General features: G+C 43.3%; 1 protein-coding gene across 3 annotated transcripts in view; it reads right to left on the bottom strand.

The window, feature by feature from the left end:
* Window positions 1-26,254, bottom strand: part of EFR3A (EFR3 homolog A) — a 258,754-nt gene that overhangs the window by 12,024 nt on the left and 220,476 nt on the right. For 2 of the 3 annotated variants that reach the window (XM_077493357.1, XM_077493355.1), the window contains 3 exons: window positions 19,576-19,703; window positions 15,635-15,685; window positions 3,476-3,564 (listed from right to left, as the gene is read on the bottom strand). In XM_077493357.1, coding sequence (XP_077349483.1) covers window positions 3,476-3,564; window positions 15,635-15,685; window positions 19,576-19,703 — 268 coding nt within the window. The remainder of the gene's footprint in view (window positions 1-3,475; window positions 3,565-15,634; window positions 15,686-19,575; window positions 19,704-26,254) is intronic. The other variant, XM_077493356.1, reaches the window with a different exon arrangement.

Raw genomic sequence — 26,254 nt, 5'->3', positions numbered from 1 at the left:
TGCTCTTCACAAGGTTGGGCACCCATGGTTTAGGAGATATTTACTGTCTATACAGTCGGTTACATCACCGGCGCATGCGCTCTGAAGGGACGGCCACCCAGGCTGTTCCTTCAGTGTTAAGTGCTGTAAATGGTGGTTCCCGCATGCCTGCGCGGGAGTGACATCATCGCGCTCCCGGACACTCACACAGCCGGCGTCCGTGAGTCCAAAAGGAAGACGAGTGAAGAAGGAAGCCTGGTCAGCAGTGACAGGTCGCTGCTGGAAAGGATTCATTCTAAGGCAAGTTTCACATAATGTGCGGTGCATACTAGCACATTATGGCTTTACCTTGCAGGTTCCAAAAAAAAAAAAAAAAAAACAGACAGTGGTTTACTACCGCTTTAAGAATGTATGGTTTTCAGTCTTCAGGGTAGTTCAAGTCGAGCTCTTTAGTGGAGAATGTTTTATTTCTCTATGATGAATGGTATATTGCAGTCTGTGATCACAACTAAGGAGATGCCCCTTCACTTCCTGTCTTGATAAACCCGGGAGCATTGAAATGATCTCAGTCTCCCATTTTTCTTGGCCCAGAGTGTGTTTTCCATATACTCCCAAGGAGACTCTACTGGGAAGCGATTATCACTATCACCAGCCCCAGTATATCTAAAGGCGTTTTCAGCAAAGCTTTGTGTCACTGAGAAAGGAAGTACAGTGGAACCTTGGATTATGAGCATAATCCGTTCCAGGAGAATGCTTGTAATCCAAAGCACTTGCATATCAAAGCGATTTTCCCTATAGAAATCAATGGAAACAAAGATAATTTGTTCTGCATTGACTTCTATTGCATGCAATACCGCATGTGGCCAGAGGAGGGGGGCGCTGGAGAGCCTCGGAAATACTCGGGGACAGCTCGGCTGAACTCGGAAAGGCTCAGAAACCCTCAGGAACTGAGCATTTCCGAGTGTTTCTGAAAGGCTCCAAACCGTTCCGAGTGTCACCGGCGCACCCGCAGCCAAATGCGGTAGTGCACAACCCATTGGCTTGAATCCGGCTCGTTTTGCAAGACAACACTCGAAAACCGAGTCAGGATTAAAAAAAAAAAAATAAGTTGCTCGTCTTTCAAAACGCTAGTTAACCACCTTACTCGTAAACCAAGGTTCCATTGTAAGGGGAAATCTTCATAAATGATACACAACCAACCCTGAAAATAAAAAGACCACAGGGGTTCTAGTTCTAATCATCATCTACTGCACGGACTTGACCCAGTGTGTGAGCTGTATTCCAGATAAACAGCTCACATAGATGAACGCGGTTTTACCTGGCAAAGGATGCGTTTTTCAGCCTATAAAGTGTGGAGATTTATACAGCACCTATAGACAGTACAAGTAGCATAAAGACCTGACTTCTCCCTGCTGCTGATAGAACAACTAGGTCTTGTCCCTTTCCAAATCTATGACTGGACAGTGAAAGGAGTAGCAGCAGGCTTTCGAATTTAACTCTCTGCTCTTTCCTCCTATCCATTGATGCTAGGTCACAAGCTGTTGCAGTAGTTGAGAATTTCAGACAGATGGATGGGAGGTGACTCAGGAAGACTGCAGAACTCTGAATGGTGATATCACTTTATAGTATGAAGGGGGTAAATCACAAGACTGGCTGAACATATGAACAATAATTATTAATTGTATTCTCATGTATGTACAGAATGCAAAATGCTTATAATAGTTAGCTGTCTGGCTAATAATCAGATAAAAAAAAAAAAACCCCACAAGGTATATTTTGGCTTAAAAAAATGCTCCTTTCTTCAAACAAACCATTTGAAGATCACCATCAAAAATCCGATCCAACCAAGACAGGATCATCAAAGGTTGCCCAGGACTTAGGTTTCAGGTCACTAGAGACTGCAGAAACTCAATCTCAGTGTGTTTAGGATGTGGTTAGGAATAAACTGACACTTGCAACAGATGACACACCCAGCGCGTTGGGAACGCGGGTTTCCTGCACGGCGTTCTGGTGTGAACGGGCAATTTATGATTACAAAGCTGCATGATTGTTTGTCTTTTGTATCTGCCCTGAATTCAGCATTAACCTCATCTCCTTAACCATATGCCCCTTCCCCTGATCTCTCTGTCAAAATCGATGGCACAACCATAAGCCCATCCCCACAAGCCAAGGTCCTAGGTGTAGTCCTGGACTCTGAACTCTCCTTTAAGCACCACGTCCAATCGCTGTCCAAATCTTGCCGCCTCAACCTCCGCAACATCTCCAAAATATACCCCTTTCTAACCAATAACACATCAAAGTTCTAAATTCACTCGCTGGTCATCTCTTGCCTGAGCTACTGCAACTCCCTTCTCATTGACTTACCTCTACATAGTCTATCACCTCTTCAATCCATCATGAATGCTGCTGCCAGACTCGTCCACCTTACCAATCGCTCTGTCTCTGCTACTCCTCTCTGTCAATCCCTCCACTGGCTTCCACTCGGCCAAAGAATTAAATTCAAAATACTAACAACTACTTACAAAGCCATCCACAACTCTGCCCCAGATACATCCCTAGCCTAGTCTCTAAATACCAACCTACTTGTTCTCTTCGATCCTCTCAAGACCTCCTGCTCTCTAGCTCCCTCATCACCTCCTCCCATGCTCACCTCCAGGACTTTTCCAAAGCCTCTCCAATCCTATGGAATGCCCTACCCCAATCTGTCCGATTATCTCTTACTCTATTATCTTTTAGCCCTTGTACACATGGTCGGACATGCCGACAACCAAATCCGTCTGATTTTGTCCGACGGATTTTTATCGGAAACTGTTGCATACACACGGTCGGACAAAGATGTCGGAAAATCCGATCGTTCAGAACGTGATGACGTTATTTCATTACAACGGGACTACGTTCAGGCTAGTAGCCAATAGCTTTGGTGTAGGAATTTGATCTGAGCATGCGTGGCACTTTGTCCGATCAGAATTCTCTACACATGATCGGACAAAGTCCGATCGGTCCAATTGTCAGAAAATTTTACAGACAAGTTGGAAAACTTGGTCCGTCGGATACTCCGACGGAAACAGTCCGATGCAGACCACACACAGTCGGATTATCCGACAAAACGGTCCGATCGGACACATTCCGTCGGAATCTCCGACCGTGTGTACAAGGGCTTAGACGGTCACTGAAAACCCTTCTCTTCAGAGAAGCCTACCCTACCCACACCTAACAACTGTATTTTCATTTTCTCCATCAGCTCATCCCCCACAGCTATTACCTTTTGTTTCCACTTGACCCTCCCTTCTAGATTGTAAGCTCTAAAGAGCAGGGCCCTCTGATCCCTCCTGTATTGATGTGTATTGTAAACGTACTGTCTGCCCTCGTGTTGTAAAGTGTTGCGCAAACTGTTAGTAATATATCAATCCTGTATAATAATAATAATAATAATAATCTCAATAGTTTTATGTCTCCAGTTTGTGTCGGTACTAAATAATGTAAGGAGATCAGTTACCTTGTCCTCAGTGTTGCTTCCACTCATAATGTCCACTTGGATGGATATGGTATCTACTATGCTCTTTCTTCTGGATAATTTGTCTTCATCTATTGGAATAAAACATCATCAGCAGACTAATAATGGTAATCTGGAAATGCTGGGATGGGTAGTTCAGCGGTTGCCTGCAGACCTGTTCTATCAGCCGGAGACCGCAGCTAAATGAATTTGTGTTCTTGTGGTAGAAATAAAAGACGACTGAATGTGAACCCAACGGAAGAGGTAAACACCTACAAGCCTATTATTATTCAGGACAAACAGCAACGATGTTGAACTCAAGAGACTTTGGTTTGAACTCCACTGACTTGTGTGGCTTTTTCAGTCTATGTAATAAAGTAAAGTACAAGAAACAAAGGAAATGCTGATTGGTGGCTATGACTTACCATTTCATGAATTCTCTCTATTAACAGATACACCTGATAACTTTAGGAGGAACCATCTTTGGTTACTCAACTTTGTATGCCACACTTTTTAGCAAAACGCTTCCTAGTTTTTAAAACTGAGAAAACAGCTGTAATATTTGTGCAGGGCCACCCAAAGCCATTGGTTTATTAAAGAGAGATGCCAGTTGGGAATCTATTGGCTCTGCAATGCTCCAAGGCAGAGGTTGACGCCGAGATATTCTGAACAATTCTGGTAACACCAATTCCGGCTTCCCACAGACTCACATAATGTGGGAAAATAATGCCTAGGTAGCTTTGCCGTGGCCACAACATGGCGGGAAGATGGGATAACATAATGGGGGTTTTTTACTAAAGGAAAATCCACTTTGCACTGCAAGTGCACTTGGCAGTAAAGTCGCTGTAGATCCGAGGGGGACATGCAAGGAAAATAAAAAACAGCATTTTAGCTTGCACATGATTGGATGATAAAATCAGCAGAGCCTCCCCTCATTTCAGATCTACCCCTTAGATTTAGAGTGACTGCACGTCCAGATGCACTTTCAAGTGCACTTGCAGTGCAAAGTGGATTTGCCTTTCGTAAATAACCTCCAATGTCTTTAGCATTAATTCAAGTCAAAAATTGGTCAAGCTCTGCAGTAGTCCACATTTGGGATGGTTTCATACTTGCTGAAAAGATCAGCTCCTATGTTTTGGATCTTGCTACACAGTATTGAAAGTAGCAGACCACTGTAAACACAATGCTTCCTCAAGTATGGGGTCTCAGACAGAGCTGAAGCAGCTCCCTGCAGCTGCTGATCACTACTATAGTGATATGATGTATGAAATGGTGATCAGTGATATGGTGGATTGCAGCTGGCAATAATCACTATTAGAAGTAATATTTTTCTCTACAGCAGAGGTCTCCAAACTGTGGCCCTTTGCTTGCCTTTATCTGGCTCTTGGGACACAATTTTTTCCACTGATATAAGGCACTACTCCTCTTTCTGACACCAACAATTGGGTATTATTCCTCCCACTGACACCAATGATGGAGCACAAATTCTTCTTCTAAACCATTGATGGGGCACTATTCCTTCCACTAACACCAACGATGGGGGAACTATTCCTCCCCTTTATACCAATAGGGTCACTATTCCTCCCCTAAATACCAACGATGGAGGCACTATTCCTCCCCTTAATACCAATGATGGGGCACTATTCTCCCTACTGACACCAACAATGTGGGCACTATTCCTTCCCTTAATATCAATGATAGTGGCAACATTCCTTCCACTAATTTGAATGATGGGGCTCTATTCCTTCCACTGACACCAACTATGGGGGCACTATTCCTCCCACTACTACCAATGATGGGGCACTACTTCTCCCACAGACACCAATGATGGGGCACTATTCCTCCCACAGACACTAATGATGGGCACTATTCCTCCTCCTTACCACAAGGGTGCTGTGTAATTATTACTCCCACTCACCACGGAGCATGAGGCATTGTCTACTCCTACTGGCCACAGTCCAGTCCCACTAAGTCCCTGCAGCTGCTGATCACTACTATAGTGATATATGATGTATAAAATGGTGATCAGTGATATGATTGATTGCAGCCAGCAATAGATCACTATTAGCCCTTGTACACACGGTCAGAGATTCCGTCAACCAAATCCGTCGGATTTTGTCCGACGGATTTTGTCCGACGGATTTTGTCCGAAACTGTTGTATACACATGGTCGGACAAAGTTGTCAGAAAATCCGACATGATGACGTTATTTCGTTACGACGGGACTACGTTCACGCTAGTAGCCAATAGCTTTGGTGTAGGAATTTGATCTGAGCATGCGTGGCACTTTGTCCGATCGGAATTCTCTACACATCGGAGTATGTCCGATCGGAGCATTTTGTCGGAAAATTTTACCAACAAGTTGGAAAACTTGGTCCGATGTAGACCACACACAGTCGGAATATCCGACAAAACAGTCCGATCGGACACATTCCGTCGGAATCTCCGACCGTGTGTACAAGGGCGTGTGTAGAAGTATTCTTTTGCTCTACAGCAGAGGTCTCCAAACTGCGGCACTTTGCCTTTATCTGGCTCTTGGGACACTATTTTTCCCACTGATACGAGGCACTACTCCTCCCTCTGACACCAACAATGGGGTATTATTCCTCCCACTGACACCAATGATGGAGCACAAATTCTTCTTCTGATACCATTTATGGGGCAATTTTCCTATCCCTAACAATGGGGCGCTATTCTCCCCACTGACACCAAAAACGGGGGCACTATTCTTCCCCTCAATACCATTGATGGGGCACTATTCCTCCTCTTAATACCAATGATGGGGGGCACCATTCCTTCCACTGATACCGATGATGGACACTATTCCTTCTACTCACACCAACGATGGGGCACTATTCCCCCCCCTTAATATCAACGATGGGGGCACTATTTTTCCCCTTAATACCAACAACGGGGGCACTATTCTACCCCTTAATACCAACAACGGGGGCACTATTCTACCCCTTAATACCAACAACGGGGGCCCTATTCCTCCCCTTAATACCGATAGGGGCATTATTCCTCCCCTTAATACCAATGATCCCACAGACACCAATGATGGGGCATGATTCCTTCCACAAACACCGATGATGGGGCCCTATTTCTCCTCCTAACCACAGGGGTGCTGCAAAATTATTACTCCCACTCACCACAGAGCAGGAGGCATTGTCTACTCCAACTACTGGCCACAGTCCGGCCCCACTAAAGTCTGAAGGACAGTAAATTGGCCCTTAATTTAGAAAGTTTGAAGACCCCTGCTCTACAGCAACATGGGGGCTGGTTTAGGTCTTCACAGACAACTTCCAGACCCACATGATGGAAAAGTATAACTTTTTTTTTTACAACATAAAATCATTGATATATAATACAGGCATTACAGAAAAAAAATTACCCTGGCTCCTGTTAATGACATCTGATGATCTGAACAACAGCTGGGTTTACCATGTAAGCGTCAAATGCTCACATAAGCATATGAAACGTCATTTGGATTTTTTGTGATTGCGAACCTGTTAAGTCAAAGTTGTGCTATTTTGTGTCCTTGGCAACCCGACTTGACATTATATGAATGCTATGCCAACAATTTACACAAACTTGGTATGAGGCCTGGGATGGAGAATTAAATATTGTTGGAGCTCATTGGATTAAACATGCTTCAGCATATTACTGTACAGAACTGAATGTTACTACCTACAGCTTGTACTTACCTGACACTGTTCTGTGGGGTTACAGTGAAGAAATGATGGTCACAGACAGTGCACTGTTAAAGTACCATATGTACATGAAATGGTAGACTTAACCTGAACTGAAACAACCAGTTTACCATAACGTAAAAATAAAAAACAATCTCAATTTCTTGAGACAGATGACCCATTTCATGTGGCAGTAGGTGAGAAAAAATAGGTGAGAAATTATGTCGCTTTCTATGTGACAATACTTAAGGCAGGGGTAGGCAACCTAAGTCCCATCATGCCTTTGGGAGTAACTAACTGCCAGCCTTGCAATGCCTCATGAGAAGAGTAATGCTGCGTACCCACGACCAGACTAGGTCCGGCGGTCTTCAGGACAGACTTTCTGAACAAATGGACTTGGCCACACACAAACGAACTAAGTTCGTTCGAAATTCCATTAATTTTGAACAGGATGACGTACGATGGGACTAAAAAAGGAAGTTCAATAGCCAGTAGCCAATAGCTTCCCTTGTGTCGTATTTGGTCTGTCGGACCAGCATACAGACAAACGTTTTTTCCAATAGGAATTGAGTCCGTCAGACAAATTTGAAACATGTTCTATTTCTAGGTCCATCTGATTTTTTTTAAACGAAAAACGATCGGATTAGCCCACACACGATCGAATTGTCAGACGGAACCATTACGTCAGACCTAGTCTGCCGGAAAGTCCGGTCGTGTGTACGTGGCATAAGGATAACATGAACCATTCCCCGTGGCAGCAAGCGAGGGTTCAAATGATTCTTTCTACGTAGGAGTAGAGTAAGGATCACACAAGCCATAACACGTGGCAGTAGGTGAGGGTTCAGGTAGCCCTTTCCAATAATTGGGGCACTAATTGACTTGCTTCTGTACATCCATCAACTGCTGATTGGTGGTTAAGACACGTGTCGGCTTTATGCCTAAATTGATGTGCGGGAACATCCTATGAAATACTCCTAAAAAGTTTTGACTGCATGATTGAATGGGCTTGAGAGCTCAGACTTGCCATGCCTGCTTTATACACAAACAGTATCCACACGCCGATCCCAAGGCTCTGTCTAATTGGGCAACTATGTGAGGTTTAATGTTGAGAAATTTAAAGTTATGCACTTGGGGGCTAAGAATATGCATGCATCATACATGCTAGGGGGAGTACACCTGGGGGAACCCATGGTGGAGAAGGCTCTTGGGGTTTTGGTAGATCATAAGCTCAATAATAGCATGCAATGCCAAGCTGCAGTTTCCAAAGCAAGCAAAGTCCTTTCTTGTATTAAAAGAGGTATGAACACCAGAGAGAGAGAGAGAGAGAGAGAGAGAGAGAGAGATACCGTAATTTTTCCCCTGTTCAAATCATTAGTAAGACCTCATCTGGAATATGCAGTTTCAGTTTTTCAAAAAGGATATGGGGAAACTGGAGAAAGTGCAGGGAAGGGCAACCAAACTGATAAGAGGCATGGAGGAACTCAGCTATGAGGAAAGATTAGAGGAACTGAATTTATTCTCTCTTGAGAAGAGCAGAATAAGGGGGTATATGATCAACATGTTCAAATATATAAGGGGTCCATATAGTGAACATGGTGTGGAGTTATCCTTTAACGGTCAACCCAGAGGACAAGGGGGCACTCTTTACGTCTAGAGGAAAAGAGATTTCAACTTCAAATACGGAAAGGTTTCTTCACCTTAAGAGCTGTGCAAATGTGGAATAGACTCCCTGCAGAGGTGGTTATGGCCTGCTCAGTAGATTGCTTTAAAGAGGGATTCCAACTACAAAAAAAATATTAAAAGCCAGCAGCTATAAATACTACAGCTGCTGACTTTTAATAAATGGACACTCACCTGTCCCGGGTTCCAGCGATGTCGGCAGCCGAGGCCGATCGATCGCTCGGCTCTCGGCTGCTGCCGCCACCATTCTAAGTGAGCGAATCAGGAAGTGAAGCGAATCGGCTTCACTTCACGGTTCCCTACTGCGCATGCACGAGTCTCGCAGCGCAATAGGAATTGTCCGCGCTGTCTCTGGGACCCGTGTGTGTCCCAGCAGACAGCGCGGCAGGACAGGAAATGACAGACTCCCACGGGAGTCTATGCCCGGAAGTGGGTGTAAATACCTGTCTTTGACAGGTATCTCCACCCCCCTCCCCCCTGAAAGGTGCCAATTGTGACACCGGAGGGGGGGAGGGTTCCGATCAGCGGAAGTTCCACTTTAGGGTGGAACCCCGCTTTAAGAAAGGCCTGGATTATTTCCTAAATGTACATAATATAACTGGGTACTAACAGTTATAGGTAAAGTTGCTCTGGGGAAAATCCGATTGCCTCTCGGGGGGGGGGGGGGATCAGGAAGGATTTTTTTTCCCTGCTGTAGCAAATTGGTGAATGCTCTGCTGGGGTTTTTTGCCTTCCTCTGGATCAACTGTGGGTATAAAATTGGGTATATTGGATTGTACGATATTTTTTATTTTATTTATTTATTGTTTTTAAGGTTGAACTGGATGGACTTTTTCAACCTGACTATGTAACTATGACTATGTAACATTTGTATAGCCTGGGTCATTAAGGCTGCTCAAAATACAAAGTTACCTCTGCAACTTAAAAATAAAATATATATTTTTTAAATGGTCCATCATGTATCCTTCGTTGTTTGTTGAAACGAGTGGAGCCAAATATGCACACAATGTGAGGATGGGGAAAGAAAGGCAACTGAAAAGAATTGAAAAAAGAAGAAAAAAAATGTAGAGGAAATAAATTACAGGTAGAAAATATTATAAAACTTACACTTTAAAATCACAAATCCCAGCAAGAGGCATGTAGAGCCAACTCCACTGCAGAGCCAGGACTTGCCTAGAGCCGATTCTAGGGCAGGATGATTACAACCTGCTGTAAAATAACTGTGTTTCATCTCACAGCAAAAAGAAGAAAATGGCCCTTTGAAAATTAATGATTTCATATTGCGCTTTCATGATTACACGTTAAATAATTTACACTGCCTCGATCCATTTCAGCTAAAGCTGAAATAATGTCTCCGCTTTCTCTGTGACACAATGTTTCACAGTGAACGGTAGATGTGATTGAAAACTACTGAACTTCAGAAAATTAATTTCTGAATGAAAAAATTCCAGGAACAAAGCAGAACTCCGGGTAAAGAGCTAGACACATAGCTAAAAATAAATATACGTGACCTTTCTTATCTGGCAGAAGATTCATAACTCCGCTCAGATGATCTCGTCATTCACATACACCTGCCATAGAGTCAAGCAGGTGACGCCGTCATTCCTTAACCACTTCCATACCAGGCCTATTCTGGCACTCCTCTCCTACATGTAAAAATCATTTTTTTGCTAGAAAATTACTCAGAACCCCCAAACTGTATATACGTGTTTTTTAGCAGAGACTCTAGGGAATAAAATGACGATCGTTGAAACTTTTTACGTCACATGGTATTTGCGCAGGAAATTTTTAAATGCTTTTTGTGGGGGAAAAAAAAAGCTTACAGTAAATTAAAAATCTACTTTAATAAAGTAAATCCACATTTACATTTAGGTAGTAACAATCGCGAGTCTGAGACCGGAAGTTTGCTTGTTTGTATACGTGCGATTGTTACTACCTAAAATGTAAGTGTGGATTTACTTTATTGAAGTCGATTTTTAATTTACTACACATTGGAGCCCCCCCCTTTTTTATTCTCATCCCATATATGCTTATTGCTGATGATATTTATAACACTGACGGGCTGGATATACGAGGAGCAGTGTTTATACAGCGTCATATGCAGGGCAGGACTTAGGGTGGTGGGGGCCCCTGGGCTTGAGTCACTTTCAGGCATTACCTTCTATACATTACCATATTTATCGGGGTATAACACGTGCTGGCGTATAACCTGCACCCCAAGTTTAGGAGGGAATTTTAAGGAAAAAAACATACATTTAAATGCCCATCAATGCATCCTTATCTGTGTCCATCTGCAGCCTTGCTCATCCATCTGCAGCCTTGTCCAGTGTCATTGCAGCCTTGTCATTTGCAGCCTTGCCCCAGTGTCATTTGCAACCTTGTCATTGCAGTCTTGAAGTTTAAAAATGGCACCGCTGAGATACAGACTCCTGTGTATCTCGGCGGCTCTTGGGTCCTCTTGGCAGCTCTCGGGTCCTTTTACAGTCCCAAGCAGAGCTCACAGCCACGCCCAGTACCTGTGTTATGTCCATCGTAGGGCGTGACTGGGCGTGACTGAGCAAAGCCGAATACACTCGGCTATGTATCTCGGCGTAGCCCGCGGGGCCCCCTATTGGGCAGGGCCCATGGGCTTGAGCCCAGTCAAGCCCAATGGCAAGCCCAGCCCTGGTCATATTCTGACCACTCTGGTGGCAAGAAAGCGCCCTGAGGCGATTCCGTTCGCATAGGCAGCGCTATACAAGTCACTTACTCACTCATATGGGCCGTAGGGGTCTTGTATTGAGGTGAGAGGCTGGGGGAAAGAAGGGGGTGCACAAGTGGAGCACTGAAGTGTTGATTATCAGTGGATTGTCACAGTTTGGCGTTTTCCTACACCTTTATTTCACTGCATGGATGTTTTTGGACTCTCACTGTTTGAGTTTTTATTTCTGAACAGCACTTTCGTTATTAAGATCGCTGTATTGCTGTGATATATGGACATATTTTATTCTTTGCACTTTACTTGTGAATTGCACTTATGAGATTATTGCACATCATATTTATAAGTGTGTTGATTATTGCACTTTATGCGATTTTTGCACTATAGCATTTTTTGCACATTGATTGTACTGCTTGCACATTGCTTATTTTGCACATATTTATTTATATAGTTTATTTTATATAAAATTTTTTGTAGTTTATCGACAAATTTTTTTTAAACTTTTTTTCCTAGTACAAACTTAATGTGATTGTAGCTATATTGGTGCAATTGTGACAGAGAAAATTGAGTACTGTCCGTGATACTTTTTTTATTTGCACTAACATACAATTTTTCAGGACAAGCTTTCGAGGTGTGTCCCCTTCTTAAAAAATTTGTAAATCAGTACTGCTTGGACCTTGAAGAAGGGGACATACCCCGAAAGCTTGTCCTGAAAAATTGTATGTTAGTGCAAATAAAAAAAGTATCACGGACAGTACTCAATTTTCTCTCTCATTCCTAGTACAAGGAATGTAGTACAAGGAATGTAATAGAAAAAGTGTGTGACAGGTCCTCTTTACGGAGAGGTGTGGGGTCATATCTCCTCCAGGCTGGAAAGACAGGGATAAAAAAAACAACTGTAAGCAAGACACACTTTTCTTTGCACTCCTAACTATAGATGGGCGAATGGTTCGGCCCGAGCTTAAGTTCGAGCGTTCTGCAGAACACCAAACAATATGCGGTGTTCGGGGCAAATTCGAAAGCCGCCGGAATAGCGTTAAAGTATATGGGACATTAATATGAAAAATCAGAAGTGTTCATTTTAAAGGCTTATATGCAAGTTATTGTCATAAAAAGTGTTTGGGGACCCGAGATCTGCAACAGGAGGCATGTATGAATGCAAACATTTTTTTTTTTTAAACTGCCTTTATTTCGGGAGCAGTGATTTTAATAACGCTTAAAGTGAAACAATAAAAGTAAAATATTCCCCTAAATTTCATACCTGGGGGGTGTCTATAGTATGCCTGTAAAGTGGCACATTGTCCCCATATTGATGGGGACAAGGGCCTCATCCCCACAACCCTTGCACGGTGGTTGTGGGGGTCTGGTTGTGGGGGTCTGCGGGCGGGGGGCTCATCGGAATCTGGAAGCACCCTTTAACAAGGGGACCCCCAGATCCGGCCTCCCCCCTTGTGTGGAATGGTAACGGGGTACAAATGTACCCCTACCATTTCATAAAAAAAGTGTCAAAATGTTACAAAAGACAAGACACAACTTGGGACAAGTCCTTTATTAAAAAAGAAAAATGTCCCACAAACTCCAATTATTATCTTCTCTCGCTCCGCCGACGGACCTAAAAAAACAAAACAAAAACAAAGCTGCGACCGCCCCGCCTCCATGGGAGGCACCCGCCGTATGACGTGTCCTAGCAGGTGACAGTTCTTTTATAACTGAGGGCGGGGCCACATGTCCTGGCTGACCCCGCCCCCTCTGACACACGGGGACTTCCCCCTGGCTTTCTTGGAGCGTCAGAGGGGGGCAGGGCCATCAGTTCACGTAACTGGGTCCACCAACTTCTTTGGTCTACGAAAGTGAGTCTTGTTCTGAGTGGAACAAGACTATTAAACTGCTATATGGTTTTGGGCAACATGCTGCAGCTCAGTTTCAGGGTCGTGGCAATTTTCTCATAGCCTAGGCAATCTAGAGCAACAATTCCAGTATGAGAGAGTGAGAGCGATAACACCAAATTTAACACACCTGCTCCCCATTCACACCTGGAACCTTGTAACACTATTGAGTCACATGACACCGGGAAGGAAAAATGGCCAATTGTTGCCAGTGGTTTAGACATTAATGGCTGTGTTGATTTATTTTGGGGGACAGCAAATTTACACTGTTATAAATTATATAATAAAATATTTACAAAAAATGCGAGGGGCGTACTCACTTTTGTGAGATACTGTAAATTGTACACCCAAGATCGCTGGCTGCAGGATTCAGTTCCAACCGGCAATATTTTACTAGCTGTGCTTACTCTTGCATTCTGTAGGAAGCTGATCCAGATGAAGGCCTTCCCTATTACAGCAGGGATGTTCTATAAAAATAGGGAACTAAATGCCACAAAATCAGGAGCCTTTCGCAGAGACATTTGTAGGCCAACCCATCACCTAAAAACTGAGGTTTAGCTGAGTTGGGACCGGTTATGCTTCAGCAGGGAATTCCTACTTTTTTTTTGGCCAGTGTCCAATTAACATGAAGGTGGTAGCATAACACAGGTAATCATGAATATGACATACCCTGTGATCTACCATTAGGAAAGCGAGTCTTTGGGGCAACATAAGGTTTAACCACTTGCTTACTGGCCACTTAAACCCCCCTCCTGCCCAGACCAATTTTCAGCTTTCAGCGCTGAAGCACTTTGAATGACAATTGCGCGGGCATACAACACTGTACCCAAATAAAATCTTTATCATTTTTTTCCCACAAATAGAGCTTTCTTTTGGTGGTATTTAATTACAGTTGGAAGTTTTATTTTTTGCTAAACAAACAAAAAAAGATGCAAAATAAAAAATCATGTTTAATAGTTTGTTATAAAATTTTGCTCCTTCATTGAAATGCGCTGATGAAGCGGCACTGGTGGGCACTGATGGGCGGCACTGGTGGGCACTGATAGGCACAGTTAAGGCGACACTAATAGGCACAGATAAAGTGGCACCGATAGGCACAGATAAGGCAGTACTGATGGGCACAGATAAGGCGGCACTGATAGGTGGCACTGATAAGTACCACTGATAGATGGGACTGATAGGTGGCACTGCTGGGCTCTGGTAGATGACACTGATGGGCACGGAGATGTGGCACTGAGGTGCAGCAACGTTGTTGAGGCAGATTGTGGGCACTGATAGGTGGCACTGTGGGCACTGATAGGTGGCACTGTGGGCACTGATGTATGGCACTGCTGGGTGGCATTATGGGCACTGATGGGTGGCACTGCTGGGTGGCACTTTTTTAATTCTCTGGGGGTTACTGGCAGGGGGCAGGTGGGCACTGATACGCTGGCCGTGATCGGGACTGATGTCCCGATCACGGCCGCCGGTGATCGGCTTTTTTTTTCTCTCCTCGCGCTGTCAGCGCGAGGAGAAAAAATAGCCGATTACCGGCTCTGTTTTGTCACATGATCAGCTGTCATTGGCTGACAGCTGATCACGTGGTAAGGGGTCGGGATCGACCCCTTGCTCGGATCCATGATCAGGCCGCTCGTGCACGGGACGACATCAATAGACATAGTCACGGCAAAGGAGGTCCGCGCTGTAACCGTCATTCGGCTATAGCGCGGATTTCAAGAGGTTAAGCAACTAGAAATATTAAATAGTGCTGCTAAAGAGAAAAATGCTTGTTAAGAGTAGGGTTTAATACAACATTATAATGTCAACCTACCACAAATGGTGGAGAGGTGACACAATAAGCTGCAATGTTTCCCACTTGCTTAGCTAGACAATGTTATAGGGCTTTATTAATCACACCACTGGTTACACAAAATGTCCAATTCCATAGGTAGGTATCACTGTTCACATATAGAATATGTATCAACTTTGTACTTGGGGATTTTCCTGGGTTCAGATTGATTTTTCAAGGTAATAAGGACAATATATAAAAACACATTTTCTACCACTCTAGACAAACTACAGTTCCTTAGTGACTACAGAACTAGATTAGTATTGTTCTTTGCAGAATACTAGTTTGACGCACTACATAAGCCAACACAAAACTTTAAACTCATATTACAACGGGAGAAAGGACTACGCTAGTTCAGTCTAGGAGGCAGAGCCGGATTACCTTTTGATCGACATGGACTTTTACGTACTTTTTTGACAGATGGAAAGAGAGCTACATTGAAAAGTGAAGAGAATAGTTTGGTAAAACGAAAATCCTGTGGATTAACGGGTCCGTTCACACAAAAATGATATTTAACCAATTGTTAGATGAGTGACAAAATGTAACCACCAAAAAAATGGATTCTTAGTTCCATCAGGAACTTCAGTATTGAGACATAAGCATTGGAGGTACCAAACCTGGTCATGGCAATCACAAGAGTGTCTCACTTCCTCCAGTGGGAATTTGGTATTCTTGGTATAAAATTCTATTTTATATTACAACAGGAAGTAGCCAGCAACCGATCTGTTGTACAATCAGCATTAAGACTTAAAAATGGGCAGGAACATAGATTTGAGCTATGATGGAGATCTTTTCTTTCTGGAGCCTCAATGAGATGTTAGAAGCCAATGGGGAACTCAACCCGATAAGCTTCTCCGATAACCAATATATCATTTTTGAGTGGAACAGTCCCTTAAATGACTGGGTCATTGCTGAAGGGTAAGAAGGCGTACAAAGGTGCAACTGAAAAATACAAATATATGTAAATACATATCCTTAAATCTAGAAAGGAACACCTACAGTCTAACTAAAAAGCAGACCATTAATTAAAAGTGAGCATAATAAAAAAAATGTAAATAATTATAGGACTTTACAAGACATTATTTACAACTGAACCAGCCACATAACAAAACATGCTTTCCTGTTATATAATTCACTTGGTTTACATGGTCCTCATGCCTACAACAGTACCCATATACAGACTGTGTGTGGCAACGCCTCCTCCACATGCCCTAGCTCAATGGCGGGGGCAGAGACAGACACAGCACGGCTCTTAAATGTCTTAAAAAAAAAAAAAGAGAAGAAGGTGGGTGGGCACAGACACAGCATGGCTCCCCAGAGACTCTCAATTATCCTGTAAAAGGGGCGGGCAGACACAGCATGGATCTGACTTCCCCCATCATCTTACGGGCAGGAGTAGTCTTGCTGCCCTATATGAAAAATCTGATCATCTGCATATTAGTGGTCCTCCTAGCTTCAAAGGCTGAAACAAAACTGTTTGATATAATATATAGTGATCAGTCCAAAGCTTAAAATCACAGGAAAGCAGTTAATACACAAAAACCCAATACATAAAAGTATAACTAAAAGGCAAAACATTTGCTTTAGTTTTGGATAGGGTGAGGACAACCTCTCAGGTTGTCACTGTTACCGTCTCTACTTGTCCCGTTTCATTGAAAGTGAAACTAAATTCCACACTTCTTGTTTTGGCTATGGGACAGGAAATGAAGGGGAATCGCCCCAATGGGACATACATGGCAAAAACAAACCTCCCTTACTCTATCCAAAATGAAAATAAAATACCTTTAGTTCTACTTTAACCACTTGCCGACCAGCCGCCGCAGTTATACTGCGGCAGAATGGCACAGCTGGGCCAAAAGACGTTATGTTTCGTCGCTTCGCCCTGTTGCCACTAGGGGCGCATGCCCGCTGCTCTCCCCCCCGGAGCCGATGCGAGTGCCCATCGGTCAAGGTCACTGCCGGGCTCCAGCGATCGCTGCCGACACACCAAGAACCAGGATCTGTGTGTCTAAACACACAGTTTCCGGTTCTCTGAGGGGAGAAGAGACAGATTGTCTGTTCATAGAGTATAAACAGCGATCTGTCATCTCCCCTACATAGTTCCCTCCCACCTTCAGTTAGAACACACACTAGGGAACATAATAAACTCCTTGATCGACCCCCTAGTGTTAACCCCTTCCCGGCCAGTGACATTTTTACAGTAATTAGTGCAGTTTTATAGCACTGATCGCTGTATAAATGGCAATTGTCCTAAAAATGCGTCAAAATTGACGGACATGTCTGCCATTATGTCGCAGTACCGATAAAAATTGCAGATCGCCGCCATTACTAGTAAAAAAATAAATAATAAAAATGTCATAAAACTATCCCCTATTTTGTAGACACTATAACGTTTGCGCAAACCAATCAATATACGCTTATTGCGATTTTTTTTTACCAAAAATATGTAGAATACATATCGGCCGAAACTGAGGAAAAAAATTAATTTTTATATATATTTTTGGGGGATATTTATTATAGCAAAAAAGTAAAAAATATTGAGTTTCTTTTAAAATTGTCGCTCTTTTTTTTTATTTATAGTGCAAAAAAACCCCAAAAAACCGCAGAGGTGATCAAATACCACCACGCCTTTTTTCTAACAATAAATGGCAGTCATTGCAATACTTTTTTTCACACCGTATTTGCGCAGCGGTCTTACAAGCACACTGTTTTTGGAAAGGATTCCTTTTTTGAATAAAAATAAGACAACAGTAAAGTTAGCTAAAATGTCTTTTATTGTGAAAGATAATGTTACACCAAGTAAATTGATACCCAACATGTCACGCTTCAAAATTGCGCCCACTCGTAGAATGGCGTCAAACTTTTACCCTTCAAAATCTCCATAGGCGAAGTTAAAAAAATTCTACAGGTTGCATGTTTTGAGTTACAGAGGAGGTCTAGGGCTGGAATTATTGCTCTCGCGGCGATACCTCACATGTGTCCTTTGACCACCAGTTTCATATGCGGGCGCTACTCACGTATGCGTTCGCTTCTACGCGTGAGCTCGTTGGGACGGGGCGCTTTAAAAACATTTTTTTCTCATTTATTTTACTTGATTTTATTTATTTTTTCACTGTTTTTAATAAAAACAAAAAAATATGTGTCACTTTTATTCCTATTACAAGGAATGTAAACATCCCTTGTAATAAAAAAAAGCATGACAGGTCCTCTTAAATATGAGATCTAGGGTCAAAAATCCTCAGATCTCTTATTTGGACTAAAATGCAATGAAAAAAAAAACTAAAAAAATTTGTCATTTGAAAAAATAACATTGAAAAAATGGCCTTTTAAGACGTATGGTCGGAAGTGACGTTATGACGTTGCTTAAACCCCGATATGGTATGGAGACGGGTGGGGGCCAGCTTTCCCTCACTCGTCTCCATACCCAGCCACGACAAGGACCCGATCGCCTCCGCTGCTGCTGAAAGCTCCGATAAGCGGCGGAGGGCGTGGGAGAGCGGCGGGAAACTGTGATCTTGCGGTGAATCCACCGCAGAGACCACCATTATCGTAAACATGACCGACTCCTGAAGAGATGGATACCTCGGTTGTGGCAGCGGCTGCTGCCGTTACCGAGATATCCATCTTCAAAATGCCGATGTATATGTACAATGGGCAATTGGCAAGTGGTTAAAGTATCTCCTGTGGGGATTTTTAAGTATCAAAGTTTGGCGCCATTCCACGAGCGTGTGCAATTTTGAAGCGTGACATGTTAGATATCTTTTTACCTGACGTAACATCATCTTTCAGATTATGCAATAAAAATTGGGCTAACTTTACTGTTTTACGCAAATACAGTGTGAGATAAAAGGTTGCAATGACCGCCGTTGTATTTTCTAGGTTCTCTGCTTAAAAAAATAAAAAATAAAAAACACATATGTTTGGGGTTCTATGTAATTTTTTTTTTTTTTTTTTGAAAAATGATGATTTTTACATGTAGGAGAGAAATGACAGAATTGGCCTGGGAAGCAAGTGGTTTTAAATAAAAGACAGTTTTTTGGCATGATCGGTCATATTTTCTGCCAAAATTTCACAATTTCTGACAGGGTATGCAAACTTTTGAGCACGACTGTATATATTTTCAAGAAGGTAATTTAATCCACAAGCCATTTGCTTTCCTTTATGGTTATTCTGTAGGCATCAAAACACTATAAAAATTTGTATTCCCAGAGGGCATTGTAGATTTTCTAAAGCTGAACATAAGAGTATGTGGCTGGTCAGCGTTTTGCTTCAATACAGTTGTACACTTTTCCATAGAACACTGAAGAAGGAACAAATCTTACCTGTCACTTGGGGCACATAGGCGACGGACAGTCTCTCCACGCTGTATCCACTGCCACCCAGAGATTCCGCAATTTTGTTGGTTAGGAAATAGACATTCTTATCGTGCTTGTCCAGGGATTTTGGTAGGCTGCAAATAGAAAGAATAGAAAGATGAAGATTGGCATCCACTTGTTAAGGCAGCCATTCTCAACCAGGGTTCCGTGGAAGGTTTCCTCGAGAGGTTTCCTTGAGCTGTGACTGATGACCCACCTAGTTTAAAAAAAAAAAAAAAAAATCTTATTTATTTTACTTGATTTTATTTATTTTTACACTTAAAGCGGGAGTCCGCCGGGACTCCGCGTTTTTTTTTTTTTAAAAGCCAGCAACTACAAATACTGCAGCTGCTGACTTTTAAAATAGTGACACTTACCTGTCCAGCGCGCCCGCGATGTCGGCACCCGAAGCCGATCTCTAGATCGTCTCTCGGGTGCTGCCGCCGCCATCTTGGGTATGGGAATCAGGAAATGGAGCCTTTCGGCTTCATTTCCCGGTTCCCTACTGCGCATGCGCGAGTCGCACTGCGCAATAAGGACGGTCCCCGCTGCCTCTGGGATCTGTGTGTTTCCCAGCAGGCAGCGGGGCACTTGCGGAAAGGGGCGTAATTTACGCCCCTTTCCGCAGAGAGCTATCCCGGAAGTGGGTGCAGATACCTGTACTGTACAGGTATCTGCACCCCCCTCCCCCCTGAAAGGTGCCAATTGTGGCGCCGGAGGGGGGGAGGGTTCCGATGAGCGGAAGGTCCACTTTAGGGTGGACCTCCGCTTTAAAAAACAAAAACAAATAATGGATCACTTTTATTCCTATTACAAGGAATGTAAACACCCCCTGTAATAGAAAAAAAGCATGACAGGTCCTCTTAAATATGAGATCTGGGGTCAAAAAGTCCTCAGATCTCATATTTGGACTTAAGTGCAATTAAAAAAAATTAAATAAAAAAATGTAATTTTAAAAAATGACATTGAAAAAAAATATACCTTTAAGATACTCCTTACTCCTATGGTATAGAGACGAGTGGGGGCCATCTTAGCCTCACTCGTCTCCATACCCGGCCATCGATAGGACCCGTTCGACTCCGCCGCTACCGATAGCTCCGGTAAGCGGCGGAGGGCGCGGGAGGGGGGGTGGCACCTCTCCCGCCGACGATGACCTTGCGGCGAACCCGCCGCGGAGACCACCGTTATCGTACACAGGACCGCCTCCTGTAAAGAGGGATACCTCGGTTGTGGCAGCAGCTGATGCTGTTACCGAGATATCCCTCTTCAAAAAAAGGACGTATATTTACATGAGGCGGTCCTTAAGTGGTTAAGGGGGCATTCTTCCTATTGACCACCAATATACTGAGCATTGTTCCTATTGAGCCCTGATTTGGTTTTAGTAAGGGTTCCTTGAGGTATGAAAATACATTTTTGGGGTTCCTCTAGGGTTAAAAGGTTGAGAAAGCCTGTGTTAAGGCATATGAAAAAACCCAATCGACAAAATCTCAAATTTTAATATATTAAAGCGGGAGTCCGCCGGGACTCCACGTTTTTTTTTTTTTTTAAAGTCAGCAGCTACAAATACTGCAGCTGCTGACTTTTAAAATAGTGACACTTACCTGTCCAGCGCGCCCGCGATGTCGGCACCCGAAGCCGATCTCTAGATCGTCACTCGAGTGCTGCCGCCGCCATCTTGGGTATGGGAATCAGGAAATGGAGCCTTTCGGCTTCATTTGCCGGTTCCCTACTGCGCATGCGCAAGCCGCGCTGCGCAATGAGGATGGTCCCCGCTGCCTCTGGGATCTGTGTGTTTCCCAGCAGGCAGCGGGGAACTTGCGGAAGGGGGCGGGCACTTGCGGAAAGGGGCGTAATCTACGCCCCTTTCCGCAGAGAGCTAGCCCGGAAGTGGGTGCAGTTACCTGGATTATCCAAGTAACTGCACCCCCCTCCCCCCTGAAAGGTGCCAATTGTGGCGCCGGAGGGGGGAGGATTCCGATGAGCGGAAGGTCCATTTTAGGGTGGACCTCCGCTTTAACCACTCAAACCCACAGGCTTTTTCTGGCACTTTTGGACCAAAAGTTTTGAGAATGACACAAAATTAATTTTCACAAAGTCTGCTGCTCAGTGTTTTTAGCTCTTTTTGTCAGATGTTACTATGATATACTCAAGTATAAACACAAGCATTTCATAAGTGTCAAAAGCTTTTATTGACAATTACACGACGTTTATGCAAAGAGTCAATATTTGCAATGTTGACCCTTCTTTTTCAAGACCTCTGCAATTTGCCCGGGCATGCTGCCCATCAACGTCTGGGTCACATCCTGACTGATGGCCACCCATTCTTGCATAATCAATGCTTAGAGTTTGTCAGAATTTCTGGGGTTTCTTTTTTTTGTTCACCCACCCCTTGAGGGTTGACCACAAGTTCTCAATGGGATTAAGGTCTGGGGAGTTTCCTGGCCATGGCCCCTAAATTTCAATGTTTTGTTCCCCAAGCCACTTAGTTGGATGGTTGGGAGAAGTTGCTCTCGGAGAAAGTTTTTGTACCTGAGAAGCAACCCCACACATGAGGAGACAGAAAATCAGGAGGGGGCGGCGGGGAGGAGCGCATCACGAGAGGTCTGAGTAAATACAATCTCTTAGCAGCAGGGACCTGATCTACCCATCAGCTAGCTGTGATTGACAGGTAGATCGAAGAGGAGGCTGTCATGGGGCCCCCTACTGGCAATGCCGGAATGGTCAAGTGTGCGGCACTTACTATTGTGAGCTGTGTTGGCGGCTCCTGGTGTAGCACCTGCCACACAGCTTGCATACTTCAAAGTCTTGCAGGACGCGGCTGCTAATGGTAACCAAGTTCCTGTTGTGGAAAAAGTACAGGAAATCTGTTCCCGTGTGTTCCCGCAGGACTTAAGCCCTGGCCTCAGGATGCTTTACTGTTGGCATGACACAGGACTGATGGTAGCGCTCACCTTTTCTTTTCCAGACGAGGTTTTTTCCGGACGCCCCAAACAATCGGAAAGGCGATTCATAAGAGAAAATGACTTTACCCCAGTCTTCAGCAGTCCAATCCCTGTACCTTTTGCAGAATATCAGTCCGTCCCTGACGTTTTTACTGGAGAGAAGTGGCTACTTCGCTGCCCTTCTTGACACCATGCAAGCATGGGGGCGCTTTAAAAATATTTTGTTTAATTACTCAATTATTTTTATACTGTCACGTTACATTTTTTTATTTGGATCACATTTATTGTTTTCACAAGGAATATAAATATCCTCTGTGATAGCAATAGGCAGTGATAGTTACTCTTCATGGGGGGCCTCTGCTCTTAAAAGCATTTGATCACACCAAGATCGGTGTGATTAAATGCTATTCATTTTTTTTTAAAATGTGCTTTTTACATCCGGGGAAACTGGAAGAGATGTATGCTCATATCCCTTCTGGTTACCTATATCATTGGAGCTATCATAAAGCTTTTCTGGTCGGTTTGCCTCTATGATCTGCCGGCTGGTCGATTGGATTTTTCCGGTAGGACGGGAAATCTTTGGAAGGCGGCAGTGGGGGTGGGGGGGGGGTTAGATCCCCCTCCTGCTGCTTGTAAATGCCCACCCGCTGGCCAATGAGAACGAGCGCTCCCACAAAAGTGAGTTCCCGAGCCGACGTACAGCTATGGCGATTTGCGGGAGTACAATGACGGCAGCCTTGCCGCAGTATAATGACGGCAGTTGGTCGGCAAGTGGTTAAACCCAGTGGTCCCCAAATTGTGGCCCTTTGTTTGCCGTTATCCGGCCTGTGAGGCAATTATTCCTACCACTAGCACCAAAAATGGGGCACTATTCTTTCCACTGACACCAACAATGCAGCACTATTCTTTTCACAGACATCAATGATGGGGCACTATTCTTTCCACTGTCACCAACGATGGGGCACTATTCTTTTCACAGACATCAATGATGGGGCACTATTCTTTCCACTGTCACCAACGATGGGGCACTATTCTTTCCACTGTCACCAACGATGGGGCACTATTCTTTCCACTGTCACCAACGATGGGGCACTATTCTTTCCACTGTCACCAACGATGGGGCACTATTCTTTCCACTGTCACCAACGATGGGGCACTATTCTTTCCACTGTCACCAACGATGGGGCATAATTCCTTCCATGGACAACAAAATTGTGGTACTATTCCTCCCAACAAAACCAACTACCAAAAGATCAGGCATTGTTTACTCCCAAACCGGGCACAGTTCGGCCCCCCTAAAGTCTGAAGGACAGTAAACTGGCCCTTTCTTTAGAAAGTTTGGAGACTCCTTCAATAAACCTTTCTTTGCCCATATAGTAAATGATCCCAACCTCTTCTGCTGAAAGAGACCGGACTCCATAGCGCTTTTCAGCATCAGCGTAACTAAGAAAATCAAACCTAGGAACTGCCGTTCTCTACATTTCAAGCATGACCTGTAAAGTGCAGGTTAGAGGAGTTCTCTCTCTCGTTGAAAGCTTGCCAGTCTCTTCACAAAATAATACAGAGAAGATGCTTATAGGATTTCTCCTCAGTGCACAGCTGCACATCCTCAGACTAATACAATTGATTGGGAATGCTTTTGTTTACATTCTCTCCGGTATAGATTGCTCTACCAGGAATCCTCTCTCCTCAAAGCACACTTTCCTTGAGAATGCCATGGAAAAAAAATATAATAGAATTTTCTGGAAAGTGGTTGTTAAAAGCAAAAAGATTTTTTATTTTATTTTTTTATATAAAGAAAAGGCTTGACATTCACCATTTCTGAGAACCTCAAGTACTTTCCATGCTTAAATATTAATGCAACTGTTTCTAGATAATTTATATATATAAAAAAAAAAAAAAAAAAAAAAAAAAATGCCTAGCCTGTAACAAAAAGTTAAAAAGTGTATTTCAGGGCAAATAAAAAAAAATAAAAATCAGTGCATCTCTGCAATACATGCACATTTCTTCATGTTTCATCACTTTAACCACTTAAAAACCAGGCCTTTTCTGGCCCTTCTTGTTTACAAGTTGAAATCAGGATTTTTTCATAGAAAATGACTTATAACCACCAAACATTTTTTATATATATATATATATATATATATATATTTATATTACTCTCTCTCTCTCTCTCTATATATATATATATAATAATATATATATATATATATATATATATATATATATATATATATATATATATATATATATATATATATATATATATATATATATATATATATAGCAGAGAACCCAGGAAATAAAATTGCGATAGTTGGGGCCTGACGTTTTTTTTTTGGTCATTTATTAAAATACCCCCCCCCCCCCCCCCCCTGGCCCATTGGATAATGCATTCAATTCCGTCTTTGTCTCTTTCATACCTAAACCCAGGAACTATGCAAGTGACGTCACTAACTACCATCCAATTTCCCTTATTAACAACAACCTTACAATTATGATGAAAATCCTTGCAGTTAGGCTAGCAAATTATATACATAAAGGCCAAGTGGGCTTTATCCCAGGAAGACCAGATTAGGAGAGAAATAGACTTATTCTCTCTATTAAGCCGCGTACACACGGGCGGACTGTATGGCCAACTTAGTCCATCAGACAATCCGACGGACAGTCCGTCCTACTTTCGAATGAACGGACTTGACCACACACGATGAACAAACAGTCCGTTGAAAGCTTGCGCGATGACGTGTACAGCACGTACGACGGGACTAGAAATAGGACGTCCAATACACAGCAATGCAACCTTTCGCCGTGTAAATCCTTTCTGAGCATGCGCCATTCTTAGTCCGTCCAACTAGCCTACTCACGAGCGGACTGTCCGCTGAAACCAAAGTTGGACGGACAATATTACGGAAATTCCGAAATACTTAGTCCACCAGACTGCACGCTGAAAAAGCCAGCTGAAGCCCACACACGAGCGGACTGTCCGATGAAATGTGTTTCGGCGGACTAAGTTGGACAGACAGTCCGCCCGTGTGTACGCGGCTTAACACTACCACTGGGATAAGGAAGCCCCACTGGATGGTTTCCTGTTATCCATAGATCTTCAGCAGGCATTTGATTCCGTGTCCTGGTCATAACTTTTTAAAAATCTGGAGAGACGGGGCTTTGGTTCTAAATTTCCGACGACTGAGCATGCGCTATATTCGAAACCTAGTGCTCAAATACGCCTAATTGGCCATTACTTGGAAGCTTTTAATATCCAAAAAGGAACTAGACAGGGTTGCCCCCTCTCTCCCCTGGTCTTCGCAATCGCCACTGAAACTTTAGCCATAGCCATCGGGTATCATCCTGATATAATATACGGCTCTGGAGGAACACAAATGTGCACTCTTTGCAGACGACATGCTGCTATTTATCACATCACCACTGATATCAACCCAAAATGTCATTCGACTACTTAAGAATTTCGGTGCTATCTCAGGATTTACAGTCAATATACAGTGCCTTGCAAAAGTATTCACCCCCCTTGCCATTTTTTGTGTTTTGTTGCCTCACAACCTGGAATTAACATGGATTGTTTGAGTATTTGCATCATTTAATTTACAGAACATGTCCACAACTTTGAAGAGAAAACATTATTTTTATTTTTATTGTGAAGCAAACAACAAATAGGACAAAAGAACAGAAACCATCAATGTGCACAA

Source organism: Lithobates pipiens, unplaced genomic scaffold, assembly GCF_037356315.1.
Source record: "Lithobates pipiens isolate NorthernLeopardFrog02 unplaced genomic scaffold, aLitPip1_a1.2 Scaffold_19, whole genome shotgun sequence".
Lineage (NCBI taxonomy): Eukaryota > Metazoa > Chordata > Amphibia > Anura > Ranidae > Lithobates > Lithobates pipiens.
This window is presented reverse-complemented; position numbering and strand designations above follow the sequence as displayed.